The 24,743-nt window shown below is 37.4% G+C and overlaps 1 protein-coding gene and 1 non-coding gene across 12 annotated transcripts in view; both read left to right on the top strand.

The window, feature by feature from the left end:
• The window catches only part of CACNA2D1 (calcium voltage-gated channel auxiliary subunit alpha2delta 1), a 496,078-nt gene that overhangs the window by 383,211 nt on the left and 88,124 nt on the right, over window positions 1-24,743 (top strand). For all 11 annotated transcript variants that reach the window (XM_019825390.3, XM_045052315.1, XM_011280348.4 and 8 more), the window contains one exon: window positions 20,486-20,644. In XM_019825390.3, the coding sequence (XP_019680949.1) occupies window positions 20,486-20,644 (159 nt within the window). The remainder of the gene's footprint in view (window positions 1-20,485; window positions 20,645-24,743) is intronic.
• LOC111559588 lies at window positions 10,099-10,203 on the top strand. The gene has a single exon (XR_002740717.2). It is a non-coding gene; the product is annotated as a U6 spliceosomal RNA (small nuclear RNA).

The raw sequence follows: 24,743 nt of genomic DNA, 5'->3' as shown, positions 1-24,743 counted from the left end.
GCCAGTTACTAGTGGAGTCTTTGTTGCCACACGACTGGTGAGTGACTTAATTCTGCAATCCCATTCTGCGGATCTGCTTCCTAAAACCACTGCTAGTTTCAGTTTAGATTGGGTCTCCCCACAAAGAGTCTCTGAGACAAGGATTCAAGGACAAATGGTTTATTTTAGAAAATGACTCTAGGAAATGCTTAGAGAAATGTGAAAAGCCAAAGAGAGAGAGAGAGAGAGAGAGAGAGAGAACTAACAAATGATGGATTATCAAACATTACCACTCTGAGTGATACAGTTTAATCTTCTGTACAATTCTGAGAATTAGCACAGATTACATGAATCAGAGTTACCCTTCTATGGGGAAAATGTGCTGGAGTATTTATAGTTAACAATTGCTCGCGAGGAACGTTAATACCCTGATGTTCCCAGGCCAACATGTACGCAGGCAGAGGGCTTGTAGAAATCTCAGCCAGTTAAATTTGGGTTGGCACGCATGGAAATACGGATGGGACACCAACAGCATCTGCCTTAGCTAGAAACTAAACAATGCTATTATTAAATATGCTTTAAAAGGATTTCTGATTAAACAGAAGAAATGGCTTTGAATGAATTTTTTTTGGTGTTCAACATTTAGCTAGCAAGTAATGATTCTTTTTAAAAATTATTTTAATGTTTATTTAGAGACAGAGCATGAGCAGGGGAGGGGCAGAGAGAGAGGGAGACACAGAATCTGAAGCAGGCTCCAAGCTGTCAACACAGAGCCCGATGCAGGTCTCAAACCCATGAACCGCGAGATCATGACCTGAGCCTAAGTCGGATGCTTAACCGATTGAGCTACCCAGGCGGCCCTGAATTTTTCTTAATAAAATCACTTAGGTGGGATTGACATTGGGATTCTTCATGCCTGACAAGTCTTAAAGATCATCGCTTTTCTTAATAATATTATGGCTCTTAAACATGTATTGCTTTAAAGAACATTGTTAACTACTTAAAAAACATAATTGTAAGATATTTCCCTGTGGTTTCTGTGAGCCTGGTCAGCAGACCTTATTGGTTCATTGACAGTTCTTGGTAAATCCTTACTTGTGTATCCTCACTTGATGTACCTTGAATTGTGTAAGCTAAATGCCTATTGGCAAATGGAATATGTTGCTTGTGGAAAGAACTGGGAGTGTGTTTGATCTGGAAATAATGTATCTCAATATGTCAAGTTAAAAATGATGAAAATACTCAGTTACATATTCACAAATAGGGAAGAAGAAGGACATTGGGAAATGCTCAACCCGTGCAAACTGTGAGGCAAATAATGCAGGAAGATATTTGAAAGATGAAACCATCATGATTTCCCACTCTACTTCCAAGGGAAAATTATTACTGGTCTCAGCTGCTGTATATTGGCTTGTTTAGTGTAGATTAGTTAGTTAAATTTACTTTCCTTGTTTGTGGCCCTCATTTGCCATAGAGATATTTTTGTCAACTCTGATTTTTTTTTACTAACTATATACTTTTGCTTAATTTTATTATTTCAGAAAAATCATGAGTACATTTTCATGATTGAAAAGTCACTGAATGTTTTTAAGTGAGCTTATTATTCCCACCATAGATGTTTCCTTCAGAAAATCAGTATGAACAAGATCTAAGGTAGATATGTGTTCATTCTTGATCTTATTTATTAACCTTCAAGTAATCACAAGTCATGAGGTAGTTTTTTAAACACTGCTTATGTGGCAGGAACTGTTCTATGTGTTTTCCATGATGACTCATTCAGTCTTCACAACTGCCTTGTGAGGTCGATACTGTTACCATCCTTAAGTTACAGATAAAGAATCAGAGTTCTAGTAACTTTTATAAGAGAGAAGGCAGGATTGGAGCACAGCCATCTTCATTTATGAATCTTGAGGAGAATATAAAATATATTTACTAATTTTTTTGTGAAATCTGATATATTTATTTTATTAAAAAAATTAACGTTTATTTATTTTTTTTTAATTTTTTTTTCAATGTTTATTTATTTTTCGGACAGAGAGAGATAGAGCATGAACAGGGGAGGGGCAGAGAGAGAGGGAGACACAGAATCGGAAACAGGCTCCAGGCTCTGAGCCATCAGCCCAGAGCCCGACGCGGGGCTCGAACTCCTGGACCGTGAGATCGTGACCTGGCTGAAGTCGGACGCTTAACCGACTGCGCCACCCAGGCGCCCCAACGTTTATTTATTTTTGAGACAGAGAGAGAGACAGAGCATGAATGGGGGAGGGTCAGAGAGAGAGGGAGACACAGAATCGGAAGCAGGCTCCAGGTTCTGAGCCATCAGTCCAGAGCCCGACGCGGGGCTCGAACTCACGGACCGGACCGTGAGATCGTGACCTGAGCTGAAGTCGGGCTCTCAACGGACTGAGCCACCCAGGCGCCCCAAATTTTTTAATATAATGTATTGTCGAAGTAGTTAATATACAGTGTGTAAAGTGTGCTCTTGGTTTTTGGGGTAGTTTCTTGTGGTTCTTCGCTTGAATACCACACCCAGTGCTCATCCCAACAGGTGCCCTCCTCAATGCCCATCACCTATTTTCCCCTCTCCCTCACCCCCCCCTTCCAAAATCTATAAAGGACTTAGCAAACTCAACACCTGAAATCTGATATACTTAAATAAAACTCCAAAATATTGGAATTGTTAGAAATTCTAAGATAGAAATATTATTAGATTGTAAAAGCAAAGAGAAAACCCTTTTAAATCTGAATGTATTTTTAAAGAAGACTGTTATTTATGTTTTGGTGGAGAAGTTCTTTCAGTAAATTTTTCCATATTTTGGCTTGAAAAAGCACATATGAATTAGATTAATCTTATAATTGCAAATGAATACTTAAACACTATGTCTGGGTTATACATTCGGCCTAGGTAGTATATTTTTTTATATATTTATTTACCTTCTTTATCATGTGTCTTGCTCCTATGCTCTTATTCATGTTTATATAATATTTAACATCAACCACATTAACTTCATAATTTCAAAAATTCATCAGTTTTATTGGTTAGCGTGCTATATTGGGGCTATAAAATGCCTGAAATGGATACATTTTTTTTTAATTTTTTTTTTAACGTTTATTTATTTTTGAGACAGAGACAGAGCATGAATGGGGGAGGGTCAGAGAGAGAGGGAGACAAAGAATCTGAAACAGGCTCCAGGCTCTGAGCGGTCAGCACAGAGCCTGATGCGGGGCTTAACTCACGGACCGCAAGATCATGACCTGAGCCGAAGTCGGACGCTTAACCGACTGAGCCACCCAGGCGCCCCTGAAATGGATACATTTAAAGATAATTTATTATGATGAAACATTTTGGTAAGAGAAAAGCAAACTTATGTTTTGTCCTTAACCAGGCCTTTCTCATTAAATAAAAATTTAATAATTTAATGATATGGCAATTCTAAGGAAAAAGCTCTTCAAAATCTAATATGCTGGTGTGTGTGTGTATGTGTGTGTGTTCACATGTGCATATACAGGTGTGCATGTATTTTCTTTCTTTTTTTTTCTCTGAAACTGAATGTCCAGGAAAGAAACAATGTCACTTTTAGTGTTTATAACTTCAGGGAGGCATTATAATAAGGTGCTGAGAAAACCTGGTAGTGATTGTGCAGTAAATTTTGACAATAATTTTTCCACAACCCTCACGCAGTTTTCTTCATCCTCATACCAAAGATCACCTGAGTCATCCAGAGTGTTAGGATGCAATCGATAGGAACACTTGACAAAATTGCTTAGACCCACCGTACAGAAAAACAGCCTCTCATTTTTAGGTTTATACTTCTAAGTCTCTTAACATTTTGTAAAGAACAGTAATTGTTATGCTTAAGTCATGTAATGCACGTGTAAGATGTCAGAACTACATCCCAAATGTCATGTCCTAGGGAGTTCTTTGTTATCTCCAGGGCGATTCTGTTGTCTCCAGGGCATTGTTGGTTGCAGAAAGGAAGCCTGCTGTTGGGCAAAGCTTATGCAAGCATCACACGACTGTTTTCCTACTAATCTGGTTACATGCTTTGGTGGAAGAAAGTGGTAGATGATAGGAGCAACAATTCAATCACAGCATGTTCTGATTTACAGACATCATTTCAACTGTTGACACAATGAGTGGAGTTTGTTTATGAAACTGAGGGAGTTTGACATTTCAAGAGTAAAATACTGCAAGCCAGTGGAAGATGACAAGGAAATGTGTGCTGATTATGAACAGTATGTGAAAAGTTAACAACGGAAGAAAATGGCCATGCGTTTCAATAAGATCACATCTTGTTGCTTAAGAATTAGATGCAAATGTTCTGGTGACATTAAGCATTTTTCAGTCCCTTTTTTTCTTGGAAGTTTTTCTAATATGTGGTCATTATAAAGTGCAGTCTTTTGGGGGGGGGGGCTGTGTGGCTCAATAGATTAACCGTCTGACTTCAGCTCAGGTTCATGAGTTCAAGCCCCGTGTCAGGGTCTGTGCTGATAACTCAGAGCCTGGAGTTTGCTTTGGATTCTGTGTCTGCCTCTCTCTCTCTGCCCCTTCTCCATTCATGCTCTGTCACTCTCTCTTTCAAAAATAATTAAATATTTTTTTAAAAATTAAAAAGTGTAGCCTTTAATACTCATGAGAAAGAAGTAATCAAAATACGCTTCCTTATAGTATCTCTGATATTAGTTGAAGTAAGCTCTGCACTTTGTCTGGATAGTAGGCACTAAACAGCGATTCTGGAAATGATAGTGTCTAAATGCAAGTGCAGAATGAGGACTAAGGAGCCACAGTCATCATAGCAGGAGGCTGGACAGGGATGATCACAACGTCATGCTGGTGGCATTAGCAAGACTCTCTGGTTAAGTGATCTGCTTCCCACTCTCCACAGATGACTCTGCCTCTTAGATGCGCTGGTAGAATTGTATAGAAACAATGTACCACCTTTGAGGCTGACTCATTAGCTTGCAAATAGGATAAAATTTCAGGTACTTCCCAGGTTTTGACTTGACAGTCTAACACCAACTAATGTCACACTAGAGGTTTGTTTAAATATGAGATTGCACTGTATCTTCAAGAAAGACATGGCGTGGATTGTTCGTTTTCTCCTGTGTTTTAAGTTTGAGTTTTCCTTCTAAAATATGCCTCGTGTGTTCCTAGACAAGGGCATGGTTTTCGTAGCTTAGAACTTTGCTACTCTGCCTGTAATAATGAGCACATTTGTAAGTTGTTGCACTACTTAAATTTAAAAGTGAGTTTTTTCATCCTTACAAAACAGGCCCTCTTTTTGCCAGAGTACAAATAAAGTGACAGATAATTGGTGTGCCAGTGAATTTTTGTGAGCCATGAAGTCTAGGACAGAAATTTCATTTCATGTCTTATAAAATAGTCATCATCTAGATTTCAAGACATTTTTGTGTCGATTCAGCTCTCTTTTATGTCAGTGACCAAGAATTTTATAGCTTTATACCCCTGCCACGTAAGGAGGGGCCCATGACTGAAAAGCAGAGCAGCCCCTGACAGCTGGTTAGAAATGCGGACTCTCAGGCACCACACTTCAGGGTCAGAATCTTCATTTAGCAAAGCCTGTCCAGTGAGTCCTAGGCCATGAGGAAATCGGGAAGTCAAGGTACTGGAGGGAGGTACATTTAGCAAAGTCCAACAGGCATCTGTCTGGAGCTTGTTGTAACTTATAATGCTTATTGCTGATTTAGATTTTAAGATCTTGGTTAATTCACAGCATTATTAGTAGTATGGATGTTTATGAATATTTTTATACTGTAGCCATTTGCTTTATGGAGGGGAGTATTAAGACAGGATGAGTAGAGTTAGATTTATTAAAAGAGCCCTAGTTCTCTCTTTTTATACGCTTTTTTTTTAAGGTAAAGATGGGTGCTTTATAAACTTAACTCTATTTAAAAGATGCATAAAGAAATTATGGAAGACTCTATTTGAGAAGACTATCAAATAAAGGACAAATTTAGTGTTTATAATAACAGGGCACATAATCAAGGTTATTAGATTAAAAAAAAAAGATTGCCAGAGGATAAATTAATTGCTTTGCATGTATAAGGAAAGTTTATAAGAAGGTGTTGACAAGCATTATAAATATTTTTTCCATTAATTACATGGTGCACTAAAGACAGTTTTTGGTACTTAGAAATTAGTTTCATTTGCAGTTTTAGAAATGACAATGTGATACTTAAGGTGAGGCTGAAGGAGAACTTTTCTTTTGAACTAATTTTTTGTTTTTAATAATAAAAAAGTTACAACTTATTTTCTGGGACTTGAAGGACTAGGGAAAGAGTCCATGTGCCATAGTCATGTCAGGACTTGGTAAGATTATTCAGAATCCAAGTATTCATTTAATCATGACAATAGGTCAAGAGAGTGACTGGGGCTGACCTGAGCTGTAACTTTAGCCAAATTGCTCACAGTTATTTAAGCGCTCATATTTGTTCCTAATTAATTAGTAGGCGTAAATTCAGCAGAAATCAAAATATAAATTGATATTACATTACAGTACTAACTTGTAGAATGCATCAACTTTAACCTTAATTTGTGAATAGCAGAATCTCCTTTCAGCACATTGCTAAGGTTCTAGAAAACATTTTGAGAATCTTGATGTCTATGGTAGAACTTGAAAACATGAACTAGACATGAAAGTCTTTTTGTTGTTTCTTCCATTGAAAAGGACTTTGGCATAAAGTGACTGTTTGCATGTTAAATTCTCTTATAAATATCAAATATTAGCATTTGCCTTTTTCCATAATTAATTCCTCTTTCTTACATTTTGTCCAATGATTATACACTTTGAAAATGTAGTATTCCAAAATTTTTTTCATTCCTCATGTTCTCTCTCCTTTTTTTTTTTTAAAGACAGCTTCTTTTTTTAATTTTTTTTTCAACCTTTTTTTATTTATTTTTGGGACAGAGAGAGACAGAGCATGAACGGGGAGGGGCAGAGAGAGAGGGAGACACAGAATCGGAAACAGGCTCCAGGCTCTGAGCCATCAGCCCAGAGCCCGACGCGGGGCTCGAACTCACGGACTGCGAGATCGTGACCTGACTGAAGTCGGACGCTTAACCGACTGCGCCACCCAGGCGCCCCTCTCTCTCCTTTTTGACCTGATGCTCTGTTGATAGGTATCTTCTTTATTTAATTTTTTTCATTAGTTTATACCCTAATCATGCTCAAGTTTTTCAAATATTTGTTATATTGAAATATATTTTAAAATATATGTATATTTATATGTTTGATTTCAGTGGAACAGAGTTAGGTTGAATATAATTTCTTCAAGTCATGCTGGTAACTATTTGTTGGCTCCAAATGCTGTTTCCTGTTTAAAAGAACTTGGTGGTGATGTTACTAACCTTACTTAAAAAAAATAGATCTCTTCTTTCTGTTAAGCGCATATCTTATTGGTATGCACAGATTAGAAATTGCTTCTGATTTACCCTGAGTCTTGATGCTTCCGAGTCTAGATAGATGCGTGCTTCTTTTCATTCAAGTGCTTCCATAATAGAGTGGACCTCCTTGACTACCAAATCTCCAGTGTCATTCCAGTTTTGGTTATACTATCTCTTTAATCATTGTCAGTCACTTGACTTCACTTTCTTTTTCTTTGTAGCATTTTTCTCCACCTGATACTTAATTTTTTTTTTTTTAACGTTTACTTATTTTTGAGACAGAGAGAGACAGAGCATGAACGGGGGAGGGGCAGAGAGAGAGGGAGACAAAGAACTGGAAGCAGGCTCCAGGCTCTGAGCCATCAGCCCAGAGCCCGACGCAGGGCTTGAACTCACGGTGCGTGAGATCGTGACCTGAGCTGAAGTCGGATGCTTAACTGACTGAGCCACCCAGGCGCCTCTCCACCTGATACTTTATATATATATGTTTGTTGTTTATTTTCTATACCCCTGCACTCCCACCTCCCCACCAATGGATGCTTTTTTTTTTTTTTTTTTTTTTTTTTGACTATAGAGACACTGTCTGTTTTACTGAAATGTTACTGTATATAGAAAAATGCAGAGGTGCCTGGGTGGCTCAGTTGGTTGAGTGTCCGATTTCAGCTCAGGTCATGATCTCACAGCTCGTGAGTTCAAGCCCCGTGTCGGGCTCTGTGCTGACAGCTTGGAGCCTGGAGTCTGCTTTGGATTCTGTGTCTCCTTCTCTCTCTGCCCTTAACCCACTCGCATTCAGTCTCTGTCTCTCTCAAAAATAAGCATTAAAAATTTTTTTTTGAAAAAGAAAAAAATGCAAGGTGCATAGTGGTGCTTTTCAATTGAGTCTATTTCTTGGTTAGTCATAACAGTGGAGGGGGGAGTCTTACATAGTTGTCAGAATTTTATAATAAATTTCAATCACTGATTAAATATGTTTGTGTTCTTAAATGATTAGAGTCATCCTTACTTATTTTATCTGACTCTAGGATCTCTTCTCTGTAAATACTTTAGATATGTATATCCTTCTCTGAGTTTTTCAGGCAAATCCAGCCAAACTCACAATTGATCTTTTTTTCAACTAGGAAAGATGTTCCAAGTAATCAGCTTCAGGTACCATACAAACATTTAGCATATTGGTCAACTCTGCGTCATAATGTTGGTAAAGAGGAAAAAATCAGAGTAGATATGATTATTTTGTCATTTCATTAAAGTTTCATCCTTGGGAGCTGGCTTTCAAATTTCCACAGGGCTATGAAAAAAACTTGTGATAGAAATACTACTGATAGGCTTGTTACATCTTAAGACTGATAATGAGAAAGTTGCCCATATTTCTAGCTGGACAAGTGCTGTGGAATCAGGATTGCACAGTGGTTAACAAAATGATGGTTGAGAAAGAAAACATTAATATCAAGTAGAGATGAGCCAGGAAGCTAAATACAAATACTCTCAATTTTTTGAAACTCCAAATGCATCTAACTAGAGCTGTTTAAGAGTTTTCTATATGATAATATGAATAGAATATATTAAAAATGATACTGGGGCTTATTCAGAAATTCACTCAACATTTCAACAAAAAGTCAACAGACTGAATTTTCAGCACATCATGATTCATGTTAATTGAAATATTTGTTTAAAAGTAAAAATGCTTATCAAAAGTTTAGATGGCCCATGTTTTATAAATATAGGCAAACATAAATTTTGTGTCAATAATGTCAATATCTTCACTATTTTATTAATGTGACTTTCTTTTGACATTTACAGAATTCATTACTCCTTTTGTTAATTCTTTTAATAGTTAAAACGATCTTATCTAAATGATAAGATTTTAAAAATTGGGGGCCTTTCCAGTTGATGTGCTAAAGCTCCCCCCTCCAAAAAGAAGCAATTTATAGCTCCAAGAGATAATTGAAACAGCTGTCTGTGGACATTGATACTTTCTAGAGGTAGGACTTGGGTTAGACCTGACTTTCTTAAGTTGGATTGAAAAGTAGAACTTTTTTTAATCAATTTTTTTTATCCAATAGGCCAAGGAAACCATAAACCAGCAGCCAGTGTTGGGCAACAACCATGTCATTTTGAGGACTAGAGTGTTCAAGTCCCATAGTGCTATTAACAAAGATATTTATAGCATCTCTAACTTGCAAGGGTGACCACCCCTTCTGGTTTTCCCTGGACAGGGATTAATAATAGAAATTAGAATCCTATTCACGATGTTCGCAAAAATCATGAATTACCTAGAAAAACTTTTAATAATATATGTTGGATCTGCATTGTAGAAAAGAGAAAAGAATATGAGGTGTAAGTAGAAGAGTTGAAATGAATATACAGAAATGAATGTGGAATAATAACTTCTTGAAATGAAAAGGTGACTCATGTGAAGATGTCAGTTTGTCCAGAATTTATTGGTAAATGCAATTTTAATTGTATTTAAAAAAAAAAAAAAGGTTCCAAAGTTCAACCGGAAGTGTGGGGAAAAGTAGCATGACAGGATATGGCAGCTTACTTTTTTTGGTATCAGTTGGAAATGATGAGACACCGTAGAGAAAAGTGTGTCAGATTGTTTGGGTTTGAAGTAGGGCTCTGACTCTTGGTTGCTGTGTGATTTGGGGCACTTTGCTTAACACTGTCAGACTCATTTCATCAATTGTATAATGGAAACTATTAAAAGTAAAACCATTGTTCACTTTGGCAGCCCATATACTAAAATTGGAACAATAAAGAGAAGACTAGCATGGCCCCTGCACAAACATGACGCGCAAATTCGTGAAGCATTGCGTATTTTTAAATCTTAAAAACTAAAACTAAAACCGTAAACTTGGTGAAGATTAAATGAGTCAATGCATGTAAAGTATTTAGCCTGGCACTGTTGTGATTCTCAGTATATGTTAGCTGATATTTTTATTATTAGTATTGATAGTAAGAAGTCGGTGAAGTAATAGAAATAGTAAATAAAAAATGTTCTAGAAGTATATTCTAAATCTTAGTTTGTTATAAATAAAAATAAGACAACTCACAAGATTATATGAAAATTAATATATGAGAAAAAGTTTTACATCATTAGCCATCAAGAAAATTCAAGTAATTAAAAGATTGAAATAATCTTTGTACTTAGGATTTAGCAAATAAAAATGTTACGTATTCATGAAAGTGGAGTGAGACTGTTACAAATATATTATAAATTGGCACACAGTTTCTGGAAGTTAATTTGGCAATAGCTAAAAAACTTGAAAAATCATTCTTAACTGATTAGGTACATATGTGTATGGATAAATGTTATCAGCTGTTTCTCTGAGTTTTAGGATAACCATTTTGTTGCCTTATAATACTTCCCATTTTTAAACTTCCTGTAAAAATAAGAAAATAAAAATATTTATAATAGGAAGAAAACTTAACGAAGATTTTAAAGATCACATCCTCTGTTCACTTTGTTTTTATTTTCCTGCATCGCCATCTGGTGTCCAAAGTGTGGATAGCTTCTCATATCATAATTGTAAAGACTTGACACACAAAATTATAGTTTATTTAATTTAGATAATTTGTCGAAATAAATAATCCTGCATAATATAATTTGTTACATAAATTATTTATTATACATAGATTATGTAAATAAGTTCACTTGTTTTTTGTAATTTCAAGAATTACCCATATTTCAAAGCAGGCAGGTCTGGATTTGAGGTGGGTGTTTTTTGTTGTTGTTGTTTACCTATTTATTTATTTTGAGTGAAAGAATAAGCACAAGTGGGGTGAGGGCAGAGAGAGAGAGAGAATCCCAAGCAGGCTCCATCATCATTGTGGAGCCTGATGCGGGGCTTGAACCCATGACTGTGGGGTCATAACCTGAGCTGAAACCAGGACTTAGACGCTTACCCTACGAAGCCACCGAGGCACCCCTAATTTTTACAATTTCTAGAGGAAAACTACTTGAGCCTGCTAACCATTTCAAAGGTAGACCTGGTGCCCTGTGAAGATGTGTTAGAACACCCCATGAGGGTGCCATTTGTAGACAAATTTGCTTTCCAAGGACTTGATGCTACTTCGACTTATGGTGTGTATCAAGGCAGTGCCAACATTTCATCATCTTTATCCAAGGTGAATTCAATGAACAGAGTTCTGTCTGTCTGAAGTATTTTGTGAAATGATTTCTTACTTAGCAGAGTACATGAGAACAAAAATACTGTCTTTATAAAACCAGGAGTTTAAATTCATTTGAAAGGTTAGTGATTTATTTTGGCTCTGAAAGTATCTTTTAATTTGATGGGTGTGTTTGACTGTGATATTTAACAGGAAGGTTCTTTGGAAGCATTGAAATTTATTGTTGATGGTTATCTCAGAGGCTGTTTCAGACATTAAGTTAGTGTTTGAAGGATACCTGTATCGTCCTGTTAGTGAACTTTATTTAAAACCCACTAAATGGGGCGCCTGGGTGGCTTGGTCGGTTAAGCGTCCGACTTCGGCTCAGGTCATGATCTCACGGTCCTGAGTTTGAGCCCCGCGTCGGGCTCTGTGCTGACAGCTCAGAGCCTGGAGCCTGTTTCAGATTCTGTGTCTCCCTCTCTCTCTGCCCCCCCCCCCCCGTTCATGCTCTGTCTCTCTCTGTCTCAAAAATAAACGTTAAAAATTAAAAAAAAATAAATAAAATAAAACCCACTAAAGCTGATATTGTTCATCATTAATCTAGGGTCTGTTCTGTTTTGAGAATTGAGCTACTAATGTTTATAGTAAAATTATTTTTTTAAAAGATAGAGTTGCACTTGACTTAACATCTACTTTGTGTCAGGCTCTATGATAAGTGTTTTACGTACATCTTCATTTGGGTATTTGAATAGTGTCTATTTGGACAGAACACTTATATTTAGGAATATACAAGTTTAAGAACATATTGTAGAGCTAAAATATAACTTCTACATTTAGAAATCTATAAATTGGATTTTTTTAATATTTATTTTTGAGAGAGCATGCAAGCAGGGGAGGGGCAGAATGAGGGAGGCAGAGGACCCACAGTCGGCTCCACGCTGACAGCAGAAAGTCTGATGTGGGGCTCGAACCCACAGACCACGAGATCATGACCTGAGCTGAAGTTGGCCACTTAACTGACTGAGCCACCCAGGCACTCCTATAACTTGATTTTGGTCAACATTTCACACTGTCTTCTAATGGAACTCCATTCATATACTCATTAGATATTTATAGCATACTATTATATGCCAAGTGCTAAGGTTGCAATGGTGGGATGGCTGTTTTCTTTGTGTGGACTTCTAATCCAAAAGAGACATCTATCAGGATATCATACAAAGAAATAGGAAATTTTAACTGTGTTGTATTCTGTAAAGAAGAGATCCATCTAGGCCTAGGAGAGGTTACAGTGGGATGGTTGGATCTAGTCAGGGAAGGTCAGGAAAGCCCTTTGTAAAGAACAACTGTTGAGGTAAGGACAACAACCAAGTGAGGAAGAGAAGTGTTGCAGGTAGGCAGAGGAACAGGTGATAGGGAAGGAGGAGAGGAAAGAATGTTCATTTGCTGGAGCAGGGATACAAAGTCCCACTGGATTTATACCCCACATGCTCACTCTGACCCACACTTCTTTCTCTCTCCGCATGCTAGCAATTTTCTCAGCAGTTCTAATAAGGGATCTACTCAGCTGAATTTTCTGGGATCAGGAAGGGAATCAGTGTGTTAGTTTGGATTTCTGACTCTGTAGGATTAGTTAAATATACATTTTTTTTTAAAGCATTTTCTTAGTAGATGACAAAAACTGGCCTCCTTAAATCAATTTTTGTTCACAGGATACAATTTCAAAGCTTTGTAATACTATATTAGTGAACTTTGCCCTACGTTTTTTAATATATGTATGATTCATGTATTAAATATGTGGTTTATAAATTGACGTCTAGGCACATGTTACCAAAGACTGCAGTTTCAGCTTGTGAAAATAAACCTGTTCTTTTTGTCTACTCTAAAAGCGGACGAGTGTAAGGTGTCTGTGAAATATACATTTGCCTAATTTAGAACTTTTAAACTTTCTCATCCCTTTCCTAGGAGGGTAAGATTCGCTCTAGGCACTTAGACTTTGTAAGCTATTCGTTTCTCTGCATTATTTATGAATTTTATTATGAGTATAATCAGAGAATTTCTGTTACACACCACTGAATTTGTATTTAATGAATTGAATTTACATTTAATCAGTTTGTTAAAGTGACTTAACGAGATGCTTCATTCTTATGTGTTAAAAGCAGTTCAAGGCCAACCAAAAGACTCAGGGCAATACATTATTTAGTGTTCATTTTCTGCATAACTTCTAATTTTATCATGATTCATCGTTTAAATCAGTTAATAACATCTCCTATAACCATTTCTAACAATTCTCTAAAGTCAGATATTTTACTGTTGATGTACTAGCAAACTTTTTTTTTTAAACGTTCTAACATGGGAATTCTCACATTCTTTTGTTTTCAAAATAGAATGTGTAAGATAAGATTGTGTCAAGTTATCAAAGAATGGAATGAAAGAGGCAGTGGAATTTAGATCTGAAGATACTAAGTTTTCAACATTTGATTTTATGGAAAAAGCAAAAAATATGTATTGGAGCTTTTTCTTCATATATATGATGTACCTGAAAGTAGTGTTCAAATAAAAATGAGAAAGAACTCAATTATCTGTGCAAGACATTTTCCTTCTTGTTTTATCTGTATTCTCTCCAAACCTTCCATCTCCTCCCTTTATCTTTTTATTTTTTTATGTTCATTTATTTTTGAGAGAGGGGGGAGAGAGAGAGAGGAAGACGGAGAGAGACAGAGAGAGACAGAGAGAGAGATGAGCATCAACCGGTGAGGGGGCAGGTACTGAGGGAGAGGGAGACACAGAATCCGAAGCAGGCTCCAGGCTTAAAGCTGTCAGTGCGGAGCCCAACTTGGGGCTGGAACTCAAGAAATGAAAGATCGTGACCTAAGTTGAAGTCTGACATTTAACCAACTGAGCCACCCAGGTGCCCCCTCCCTTATTTTACATTGATTGCTTTGCTGTTCAGATGTTGACTGTCACCTTTTCAACCCCTAATCTATGCATACACCCAGCATCAGTACTCAGCCCGTGCTCTTTACCTGGAACATTGAAGTCGATGCACATTCAAGGGTCATTCCTCCAGACATAGGCTGTAAGTGTCCTTCCCACCTTCACAAGAACTTTGTATTTCGCTCTCTACTATCTTGCATCTTTTCTTCCTACGCTCTTCGATATGAACCTCTCTTGCTCTAGTGACCCTCCACTTGAGGGAAGCCTTTCCTTGACCTCAGGCTTACCCTTAGAGGTACCCCAATCATTTTCTTTCTTCCCAGCCGAAGTGCTTTGAAGATGTGGAAGATGTGCCTCTGCACGTTCTACCACTTCCCATTGTGCTTCAGTTGGGGGGGGGGGTTTTCCCCCTCCACTGACATTGTATTATGTGGATGAGTTCAGTTGGCACTTTGAATTCCCCATCTTTGTATCTGAACTGCAGTGTTTTTCCTCCTGAGACCTATTTTTTCCCCTCTTGTCACCCCAAATAGCCCAGTCTACTGATTTTTTTCCTGCCTCCATGCGAACTTATTTCCACTGTTGTCTTAGGGACTCATTTTTCTACTTCCTTTTTATATTTAAAGTTTTATTTTTATTTTTATTTTTAATTTACATCCAAGTTAGTTAGCATGTAGTGCAATAATTTCAGGAGTAGATTCCAGTGATTTATCCCATAATATAACATTCACTGCTCATCCCCAAGTGTCTTCCTTAATCCTCCTTACCCTTTTAGCCCATCCCCCCCCCCACAACCCCCCCCCGCCCCCAGCGATCCTCAGTTTGTTGTCTCTATTTAAGACTCTTATGTTTTGTCCCTCTCCCTGTGTTTGTATTATTTTTGCTTCCCTTGCTTTGTGTTCATCTGTTTTGTATCTTAAATTCCACATATGAGTGAAGTCATTGGATATTTGTCTTTCTTTTACTAATTTCACTTAGCATAATACACTCTGGTTCCATCCACGTTTTTACAAATGGAAAGATTTCCTTCTTTTTGATTTCCTAGTAATACTCTATTGTGTGTGTGTGTGTGTGTGTGTGTGTGTGTATGTGTATACACACACACACACACACACACACACACACACACACACACACACCACACCTTCTTTATCCATTCATCTGTCGATGGATATTTGGACTCTTTCCATACTTTTGCTATTGTCAATAGTGCTGCTGTAAACCCTGGGGTGCATGTGCCCCTTCGAAACAGCACAGCTGTATCCTTTGGATAAATTCCTAGTAGTGCAATTGCTACACCCTAGGTTAATTCTATTTTTAATTTTTTGAGGAACTTCCAAACTATTATCCAGAGGGGCTGCACCAGTTTGGATTCCCACCAGCTGTGCAAAAGGGTTCCTCTGTCTCCACATCCTTGCCATCATCTGTTGTTGCCTGAGTTGTTAAGGTAGCCATTCCGAGTAGTGTGAGGTGGTATCTCATTGTGGCTTTAATTTGTATTTCCCTGATGATGAGTGGTGTTGAGCATTTTTTTCCTGTGTCTGTTAGCCATCTGTATGTCTTCTTTGGAAAAGTGTCTATTCATGCCTTTTGCCCATTTCTTCACTGGATTATTTGTTTTTTGGGTGTTAAATGTGATGTTTTTTAAATTTTTTTTCAACGTTTATTTTATTTTTGGGACAGAGAGAGACAGAGCATGAACGGGGGAGGGGCAGAGAGAGAGGGAGACACAGAATCGGAAACAGGCTCCAGGCTCTGAGCCATCAGCCCAGAGCCTGACGTGGAGCTCGAACCCACGGACTGCGAGATCGTGACCTGGCTGAAGTCGGACGCTTAACCGACTGCGCCACCCAGGTGCCCCGAAATGTGATGTTTTTTATAGATTTTGGATTACTAGCCCTTTATCTGAGATGTCATTTGCAAATGCCTTTTCCCATTCCGTTGGTTGCCTTTTAGTTTTGCTATTATTTCCTTCACTGTGCAGAAACTCTTTATATTGATGAGGTTTTAGTAGTTCATTTTTGCATTTCTTTCCCTTTCCTCCAGAGACGTGTTGAGTAAGAAGTTGCTGCGGCTGAGGTCAAAGAGGATTTTGCTTGCTTTCTCCTCTAGGATTTTGATGGCTTCCTGTCTTATGTTTAGATCTTTCATCCATTTTGAGTTTCATTTTGTATATCATATAAGAAAATGGTCCAGTTTTCTGCATGTTGCTGTCCAGTTTTCCCAACACCCTTTGCTGAAGAGACTTTTTCCACTGAATATTCTTTCCTGCTTTGTTAAGGGTTAGTTGGCCATACATTTGTGGGTCCATTTTTGGGTTGTCTACTCTGTTCCACTGATCTGAGTGTCTGTTTTTGTGCCAGTACCATACTGTCTTGATGATTACAGCTTGAAGTCTGGGATTGTGATGCCTCCAGCTTTGGTTTTCTTTTTCAGGATTGCTTTGGCTATTTGGGGTCTTTTCTGTTTCCATACAAATTTTATAATTGTTTGTTCTAGCTGTGTGAAGAATGCTGGTGTTACTTTCTTTTTGCTTTTATTTTTTTTGTATACTTTTTAATTTTTTTTTAATTTACATCCAAATTAGTTAGTGTATAGTGCAACAATGATTTCAGGAGTAGATTCCTTAGTGCCCCTTACACATTTAGCCCCTCCCCCCTCCCACAACCCCTCCAGTAACCCTCAGTTTGTTCTCCATATTTGAGAGTCTCTCTGTTTTGTCCCCCTCCCTATTTTTATATTATTTTTGTTTCCCTTCCCTTATGTTCATCTGGTGTTACTTTGATAGGGATTGCATTGAATATGTAGATTGCTTTGGGTAGTATCAGTAGTTTAACAATATTTGTTCTTCCAATCCATGAGCATGGAATGCTTTTCCATTTTTTTTTTTTGTCTTCTTTAACGTCTTTCATAAGCTTTCTATAGTTTTCAGTGTAAAGATTTTTCATCTCTTTGGTTAGGTTTATCCCTAGGTATTTTACGGGTTTTGGTGCAATTGTAAATGGGATCGATTCCTTGATTTCTCTTTCTGTTGCATCATTATTGGTGTATAGAAATGCAACTGATTTCTCTGCACTGATTTTATGTCCTGCAACTGTGCTGAATTCATGGACCAGTTCTAGCAGTTTTTTGGTGGAATCTTCTGGGTTTTCCATATAGAGTATAATTTCATCTGTGAAGACTGAAAATTTGACCTCCTCCTGGCTGATTTGGATGCCTTATATTCCTTTGTGTTGTCTGATTGCTGAGGCTAAGACTTCCAATACTATGTTGAATAACAATGGCGAGAGTGGACATCCCTGTCGTATTCCTGACATTAGGGGTAAAGCTCTGTTTTTCTACGTTTTTTTGAGGATGATATTAGCAGGGAGGGGGTCTTTCATATATGACTTTTATGATCTTGAGGTATAATCCTTCTGTCCCTATTTTCTTGAGTGTTTTATCAATAAAGGATGCTGTATTTTGTCAAATGCTTTCTTTGCATCTATTGAGATCGTGTGGTTCTTGTCCTTTTATTGATGTGATGTATCACATCGATTGTTTTGCTGATATTGAACCAGCCCTGCATCCCAGGTACAAATCCCACGTAATCATGGTGAATAACTCTTTTAATGTATTGTTAGATCTGGTTGGCTATTATCTTGTTGAGGATTTTTGCATCCATGTTCATCAGGGAAATTGGTCTATAGTACTCCTTTTTAGTGGGGTCTTTATTTGGGTTTGGAATCATTACATGCAAGGTTTTAAACCAAATTTCTATGCTGAAGTCTTCTTCTTCTTTTTTTTTAACCTTTAGCCAAGATTTTTTTTGAGTCTCACACTTTGAATGTTATGAAAACTCGCCCTCCCTTGAGCTCTACACTTCCCTGGTCTTTTCCCCAAGTACCCCTGAACCTATCACTCCTGCTACCCTCCACCATCCTGATGCCCATGTCAGACACCTGCATGGCATTTAGGGCACTATTGCCTTCCTCAGCTATACACCTAGTTTACCATCATATGCTGTGAATTCTTCCTCCAAAATAGATCTGTACCCCCTCCTGTTCTGACCGTCTCCAAATCAAGAGCCCCTTATTATGTTCAGCTAGGTTACTATGATAGCCTTCTAATAATTTTCCCTCCTTTAAATATTGCTCACCTTAAATCTGTTTACCAAACAGCAGCTCAGATGATCTCTTAAAATTTTACATTAAATTATTTTGTTTGTGGCTTAAAATCTGTGACTTACCATTTGACAGAAAAGCGAATCCCAATTCTTCAGCATTTCTGTTAGTCCCTGAATGATCTAGCCCTGCTTCCCTCTCTGAACTCCTTTTATGTCATTGTCCTCAGTCATATGTGAGTGAGCTAAACTCTCCTCCTTTATATTTCTCTGAAAGTCTTCTCCCTGCCCCTAACATCATAGCCCTTTACATTGTTGTTCTTTTTGCCTTCCTCCATAGTCTTAAATGAAACATTTCTCTAGAATCACAGGAAATGTCATTTCTCACAGGAATTTCCCCCTGGCTGCTCACAGTACAAACTAGAACCCACTCATGATATTGTCTCCTAGGGACTAATATTATATCGCTTTACAGAATGAATCATAATATATTGTAATACAGTAAGAGGCTCTATAAGAATAGTTAAAATCCCCCAGACTCTGTGTCACAGTGCTAATCTGATCCTGTCTCTTATTTGCTTTGTGACAATGCGCAAGTTATTTAACCTCCCAGTGCCTAAGTTTCCTCATGAATAGTAATAATACTTATCGTGTAGGATATTTGCAAAGAGGAAAATATTAATATTTCTAGAATAAATGCAGCACAAGGCAGATATCATATATGTGCTTACATGTATGTATATGTTTGTGCATAATTTACTAAATGTCTGAAGGCATAAAATCATCACCTGCCATAATTTTTGACCTATAACAGGCTGATAGTAAACATTTGCTTATTGAATTAATGAAATGTGCAGTGCACCTTATAATTAAGCTTCAATGATTTCCAGAGGAAAAAAAAAAAAAGGAATGATGTTTTACATTTATAAAAGTATGTGATCAGTTACAAAGTTTATATTTTGGTTTGTGATCCACCTGTTAAAATTATTTAATTTAATTATATGTTTTTAAGAATATCTCCAGCATTTCATCTGGCCAGACCCCTACCTTCTAGAAAATATGTTTTTATTATTAACTTCATTTTGCAGATGTGACTCTAGGCCCCAAGAGCCCAAGTGGCTCATACAAATAGCAGAGTTGATCAACGGTAGGATGATCCCACTGACCTCAGTGCCCTGGATCTCGCTGCATTACTTCTCTTGTTCTTATGTTCTTTTGGAAATGCCCAGTGAACTATGTGAACACGTTTTGTGGGGTTGGTGATACTGCTTTGGTGATGATTGTTAGATTTTCACTTTTGGACAGGTATCAAAGTTTACATTCTCTCCTCCTGTAGCATCCTTGTGGTTCAGGGACTCGTCACTTAGAGCAAAACCTGTCTTCCAGGACCTGCTTGCCCTTAGCCTTGCCTTCATGATTCCACGACATTCTGTATATAAGCTGTGGAGTGATGGTTCTGAAAGGCCACCCATTGTTCCTAATTCTTTCATATTACTTTCCTCCGTTAAACCTGTTCCTGTCGTTAAGTGTAATATTTCCCCCCTAGCTTTTCCTTATGAGAGGCAAGCAAATGGCTAGTTTCTCCTTGAACCTGCTGCATATCATTTCTGGATTCTGAATACATTTCATTGTTTGTTGTTGTTGGGTTCCCCCCCCCCCCCAAATGCTCGGGTATTTGAGAGCTGAAAGGGATCTTACATAATTAAAGTCCCAAATTCATAATCAGAGAAGCTAAGCTTCATGAAGGTGAGTCACAGGCTCAGGGTTACAGTAGAAGGGAGGCTTAGATGAAAATTGCTATTTGATCCTCAGTGCACTTCAGTTACCAGTTTACTCATTTTCCTTTATGAAAGAAAAAGCACAACAGGATTGGGACGTAGAAGTCACAAATGCAACTAAAATTGTGTGATTGATTTTCATGTTCATTTGTGTATTTACTTTTGTGTCTTTCACAGTTTAACAGCAATGCCCAGGATGTGAGCTGTTTTCAGCACCTTGTCCAAGCCAACGTAAGAAATAAGAAAGTGCTGAAAGATGCAGTGAATAACATCACAGCAAAAGGAATCACAGACTATAAGAAAGGCTTTAGTTTTGCTTTCGAACAGCTGCTTAATGTAAGTATCCATACCATCCCCTTTTCTCTTTTATTACTGAATCATAGCATATGAATTTCAGTAGGCTGGTAGTTAGTACTACCAGTAACTATCAGTTACATAACTGTTGTTTTTCTTTTATTTAAAAAGCAGATGTGTCCAGGCAGTAGAAATCTTTGAACTACTTTTATTTTTAAATCCCGAACTCAAAGGCATACACTGTGTAGACATTCTTTTCCTTTTAGATCTTCTCTTCCATCATCTCTTTGAACTCTCTTTCCAAAAGAAACATTCATACGATAATTATTTAATTTTGCATAAGCACTTCAAACTTAGTTGGCATATTTAGAATATCATTTCTTTTTTCTTATTTCAGTTGCCGCCATATTTATGTGGAAACGTGTTTTTCAGTCATCCAGTGGTTGGTAGAAATGTTTTAGTTTCAAACATCTATTTGGTTCTTAAAGTTGTTACTTAATGTCCACAAAGGTCCAAATGGCAGACATTAAGGGGAATAGGATATAAGTCTCAGAGCAGGAATTTCTTCCTCAGTGAAGATCTCTCCCTCACCAGATCACCCATCCATGTCTCCAGTTAGACTCTCAGACTCCGGCATGCTTGCTGCCTGCCCCATACCATAGCACGTACCTCACGCTGTGGACTAGTGTTTTCAAGTGGCCATGTTGTCTGTCATTTTGAGCTCTTCTAGAGCAGGAGTCGTCATTCAGGTTTTTATCTCTCATGAGGCACTATTATCACCATGGTTGAGAGTGTGAACCTCACCTTTCTATACCTTGGTTTCCTCACTTACACCATGGCATGTACAGCAGAGAGGGCTGTAGACAGGATTGTCCACAGAACCCGACACATAGCAAACCTCATGTGAGTGTGGGTTGTTGCCGTGGTATTGGAGTCATGGTCATTATTACTATAGTTAATGACTAGCACGTGTCTGGTACAGAGTCAGCTCATCATTCAAACCATATTTGCTGAGTCACCGAACAGGTCCTTAAATGCAGTCTTGTCTGCAAGTCGGACTTGGTTGTTCCCTAAGTAAGGCTTCTAAAATAGTTTTCAAGATGTCTGATTGGTTGCCTCATTCATTTGTTCATTCAGCCAATATTTATCGTGTACCTCACAATTTCCTGTCACGTTAGTATTGCTAGAATAGCAGAAGTAAACAAGGCTGTCTGATCTCAAGAAGGTCCAGCATGACATGGTAAATCATCATTCCTAGTACAATGCGTTAGTGCTGTTATAGGGCATTCACAGTGTGTTTATTTGAACATCACTGAGGCGGAGTTCGACTTACCCAAAGGAGGTCAGGAAAGTAGGGCATTTCCTTGAAAACAGGATTTTGAAGAATGAGTAGAATTTAGGTAGGTACACGAGAGAGGGGAAAATCACTTCAGAGAAAAAGAAAAACATGGACAAAGCCACAGTCATATAAGACAACATGGCACATTGGAAAAATGGCAGGTGGTTTGGCATGGCTGGGACATAGCAATGCGGGAGCTGCAAGGGAAATAAAAAGGCCATGGGGTATCAGTTAATGAGGTGTTTAGGAGCAAATGAAAAGTTTATAATATGAGAATGACATGGTCTAACGAGTGTTCTAAGTTTAGCTGTTATAGAAATCCTGGTGTTGGAGTAAAGGCAAAAAAAATGTTAAGGAGGGTGATGTGGTGATAATCAGATAGTTCTCTGGACTAGAATGCTAGGTGGCTGGTAACACAGGAATATAAGTAGAAGTATGTGAGGGTAGTAATAGCTCCGTTTCAGACATACCGAGTTTGTGGTGGTGATATTTATTAGATAGCATTAGATCAGCAAGTAAGGAGACAGAAAAGCCAAGTAGTTCAGTGTTGTAGTTCCCAGGGGAGTTACATTTGGTAAAATGCATATGCTTATGAAATGATGTATGTTGGCTCATAGAAGGATGAAAACTCAGAACTTTGAAATTCAAATGTAATTGACCATTAGATTAAGATGTATTCTTTCTGTAGTAAAGAAATACAAGTTTGTGGAGTTTTTTCAAAGAAGTTCTTTTTCTTTTGAGTCAACCAAGTTGGTGGCATCTTAATTGCTCTTCTTGGTATTGTTAATTTGCCTCACTTCGTTCCCTCCTATTCAGGTTTCAGTTGTGAAATGATAAGGAGTCTCAAGCCTAATGTACTATTTCAGAGCCAGTCTCAGTAGAGAGGCCACATTAACTCCCAGATTCATTACTAGTTGCTGATAAAATATGATTTAACTCCTATTGGCCTCTCGTACTGCCTCTACAATTATAAATTATTTTTAATCTGTTCTCAGTTATTCCTGAAGCCAGTCTCATCTGGTCTGCTTTCCACATGTCCCTTACGTATTACAGTTCTTCATTTTAAAGTAATTTTCCCACATGTCATGCCTTGCCTTATTCAAAGTTGAAGGGAATTTTGTTACCTCTTCCAAATACTTCTAGTCGTCTTATTGCACAATGTCATTCTCTGTTTTTTGTTTGTCATTGCAAGGTCTATTATTAAGATCCCTAAATCAAGTATCAAATAGAATTAAATGTATCATTTATCCTACAGTATGCCTTAAATTAAGATTTGAATTAGTCCTCAGTTGCATTTCAGAAAATATTACAAATATACGGAGATGCATTTTTCAAAAAAAAAAAATATAAGTATGATAGATTCTGGGCTGTATACTGGCCACACAGAATACAAGGATAAGCAAGAAGACATGTAATATAATTTGTTATGAAATAACAAAATAAGTTACCAACTGTACTGTCATTTTATTGATATAGTCGAGTTCTTTCCTTTTCTTAATTTGTTACAAATCGGTAACATATAATTGTTACGATTGTGTGATTCTTTAGATGGTTGCACTTCCTTTGACTAGTTGCTGACTTTGCTGGACCATGTGTCTACTCAGGAGGCTCCTCCTGGGGAAAAATCTTGTTGAAAGCAAAACATTTCTTCATTCCGCCTTTTTTGTGTGTCCTAATATCTATCCTTCTTGGGAAACATTACTATTCTAATTACACAAATGATCACCATGCCCCAATGTCCTTACCTACCCTCGTATTTGTGTTGAGTAATAACAATACCAACATTACTTCCAAAATTGGAACCAAGTTCTAATGAAGAACCTTGAATCACTTTTAGGAAAACAGTCTTTTAGGTACGTGTTATTTTGCCCATCTCATATATGTAGATAAAATGAAATCATCAAAGAAATTAATTCTAGTTAAGGGATTTTCAACACCTTTCACGAAAGCATTTTGATGATAAAATATGAAACTTTTTGATAAGTCCAATTTTCAGATGGCTTTCTTTAAAGAACTATGCTTGAATGTGACAAATTATGTTAGTCAGTATTTGAGTTTTCATAATACTTGGTTTAAAGCTTTAACTGCCAGTGTTCTAATGGCCTAGTCAATGGGATGCCGTTATATGAAATGGGGTCTTTTCATCAGTAGAGCATAATATTATCTTGATTAACTTTTACAACAGGAAATGAGATTTATCTTCTTTGAAAAGTGAGATATGTTTTTTTTTTAAGAAACCTAAATACTACAAGAGAATGAATGATTTCTTTCAAAAATAGTAATCATTTTAAGGCCAGGGCAGTGATGGCCTTATGTTACTCAAAATCACATGTGGCTGTTGAGACTTGAAATGCGGCTGGTTTGAATTGAAATGCATTATAAACATAAAATACACACCAGAATTTGAAGAGTTAGTGTGAAAGAAAAAAAAATGTATATTATCTCAATAATTTCCATATGGATTCTATGTTCAATTGATAATATTTTGGGGGTGACTAGGTTAAATAAAATATATTAGTAGAATTAATTTCAGATATTTTTCAGACATTCTTTAGTGTGGCTTTTAAAATTTTTAAATGACAAATTTGGCTTGCATTATACCTCCATTCAGCAGTACTGAGCTGGAGGCTTGACATTTTCAGAGAAGCTGAGCGTTTGTAAAGTAGTGAAATCTTTTATTCTCAACACTTGTGCAAACACATTTCACAACAGTAGGAGCTTGAGATGATGATTTCAGACCTCAGAGAACTCCAGCTTTCTAAATTAGTTCTTCATCTTAGTGGCCCTTTGGTGCTAATCACT

This window comes from Felis catus, chromosome A2 (genome assembly GCF_018350175.1).
Source record: "Felis catus isolate Fca126 chromosome A2, F.catus_Fca126_mat1.0, whole genome shotgun sequence".
NCBI classification, from domain to species: domain Eukaryota; kingdom Metazoa; phylum Chordata; class Mammalia; order Carnivora; family Felidae; genus Felis; species Felis catus.
The sequence above is the reverse complement of the archived record's forward strand: the minus strand, read 5'-3'. Positions and strand labels throughout refer to the sequence as shown.